Source organism: Ailuropoda melanoleuca, chromosome 1, assembly GCF_002007445.2.
Source record: "Ailuropoda melanoleuca isolate Jingjing chromosome 1, ASM200744v2, whole genome shotgun sequence".
NCBI classification, from domain to species: domain Eukaryota; kingdom Metazoa; phylum Chordata; class Mammalia; order Carnivora; family Ursidae; genus Ailuropoda; species Ailuropoda melanoleuca.
This window is the reverse complement of record NC_048218.1, coordinates 180,094,780-180,096,300: the sequence shown is the minus strand read 5'-3', so window position 1 is coordinate 180,096,300 and position 1,521 is coordinate 180,094,780. Positions and strand designations below refer to the sequence as shown.

At 49.0% G+C, this 1,521-nt stretch overlaps 1 protein-coding gene across 1 annotated transcript in view; it reads right to left on the bottom strand.

The window, feature by feature from the left end:
• Window positions 1-490, bottom strand: part of CAPZA2 (capping actin protein of muscle Z-line subunit alpha 2) — a 56,257-nt gene extending 55,767 nt beyond the window's left edge. Inside the window, exon 1 of the mRNA XM_034670953.1 lies at window positions 293-490. Within this exon, the coding sequence (XP_034526844.1) occupies window positions 293-331 (39 nt within the window). The 5' untranslated portion in view covers window positions 332-490. The remainder of the gene's footprint in view (window positions 1-292) is intronic.
• Window positions 491-1,521: the final 1,031 nt, after the last annotated feature.

Genomic DNA, 1,521 nt, shown 5'->3' with positions numbered 1-1,521 from the left:
CCGCGCCGCCCGCCCGCCGCGCCAGGCGCCGCCGCCCGGCTCCCACTTCCTATTTTCAGAGCACACACCCTACAAGGAGCGGAGCGAAGCGAGCAGGCCTGGCAGAGACCTGCCCCCGCGCGGGGCCTCGGGTGACTGACAGGGGCAGGCACTAGGGCGCAGCGAGGAGAGGAAGAGGAAGGGAGCCGGGGGCGCAGACCGATACCCTTCCTGGGCGGCCACACTCCGGGCTGATACGCCGGGGCTCCACTGGCTCCCCGACGACCGACTCCGCCGCCTCCGCGGCTCTTACCTTCTCCTCATCAGACAACTGCTCCTCCAGATCCGCCATTTTCCTTCTGGCGACAAACCGCGGCGGCGGCGGCGGCGGCGGCGGCAGCGGCCACCTGACTTCCCCCTTTCCGTGCAGTCCTCCGCGCCGCGCGCCCCCGCCAAGGGAGGGGCCCGCAGCCCTGGCCGCCGCGCACGCGCCCCGGGAGCCCCGCCTCCTTTTAGCCGGCCCTTGGGATCTGCACGCGGCTATGCGCGTGCGCGGGAGGCTTGAGGGCCTGGGATGGGGGAGGAGTCTCCTACCGTCGCCTGCTGCAGGCTTGTCAGCATCCTGAGTATAGGATTCTTTCTCCACTAGTGACCATATGGACCCAGTCTGCGATGAGTACATTCTGAGCCCTTGATTATGTTCCCATCAAGCCCTCAACTCTGCCAGCTAAAATGTGAAAAAGTGTATGAATAGAAGCTTTTTAAACAATTTGTTTTTTAAAATTACTAGAAAAATAATCAGTTTTTATTAAAATATGTACACACAACCCAGCCCATAATTGGAAGATTGCTCTTGATATATTCATGTATTCATTTAAGAAATATTTATTGGTCCTTTATTGTGTGCCGGGTACCATGTTAGTCCCTGGGAATATACAACGATAAGTAAAATCCAGAGAAACCTCTGTCCTCAAGATGCTCACTGCCTATTCCCTAAACAAACATTGAGCAGTTGGGGAAGGCACTGTACTATTGTAGGGGAATCCAAAGTTATGTTAGACATAGGTCCTATTCTTCTGAATTTAATTGCTAGATTAGAGAGCCCAGTAAATTTGAATTTCAGATAAACAATGAGTATATATTTCACATATAAGCATGTCCCATGAAGCATTTGAAATATACTAAAAAAGTGTTCATTGTTTTCAAATTGTATTAATACGAATCCATTACTTTTATTTGCAAAATCTGGGAAGCTTACTTGTGACACTTCAAGTTTAGCAAGAGAGTGAAGATGTAGTAAAAGCTGTATATATGAATTGTCTAGGAATTTTGTAAAAATGCAGTTACTGATTCAATAGGTCCGCGATGGGACTAGAAAATCTGCATTTCCAACAAGCTTCCAGATGATGCCAATGCATATAGGTTTGGAGATCACACCTTTTAACAAGGCCTTAGAATTTAGATAGGACTTAAGACTTTAATCATTATGTTGTACAACTAAAACTAAATCAATGTTATATGTCAACTATATCTCAATTTTAA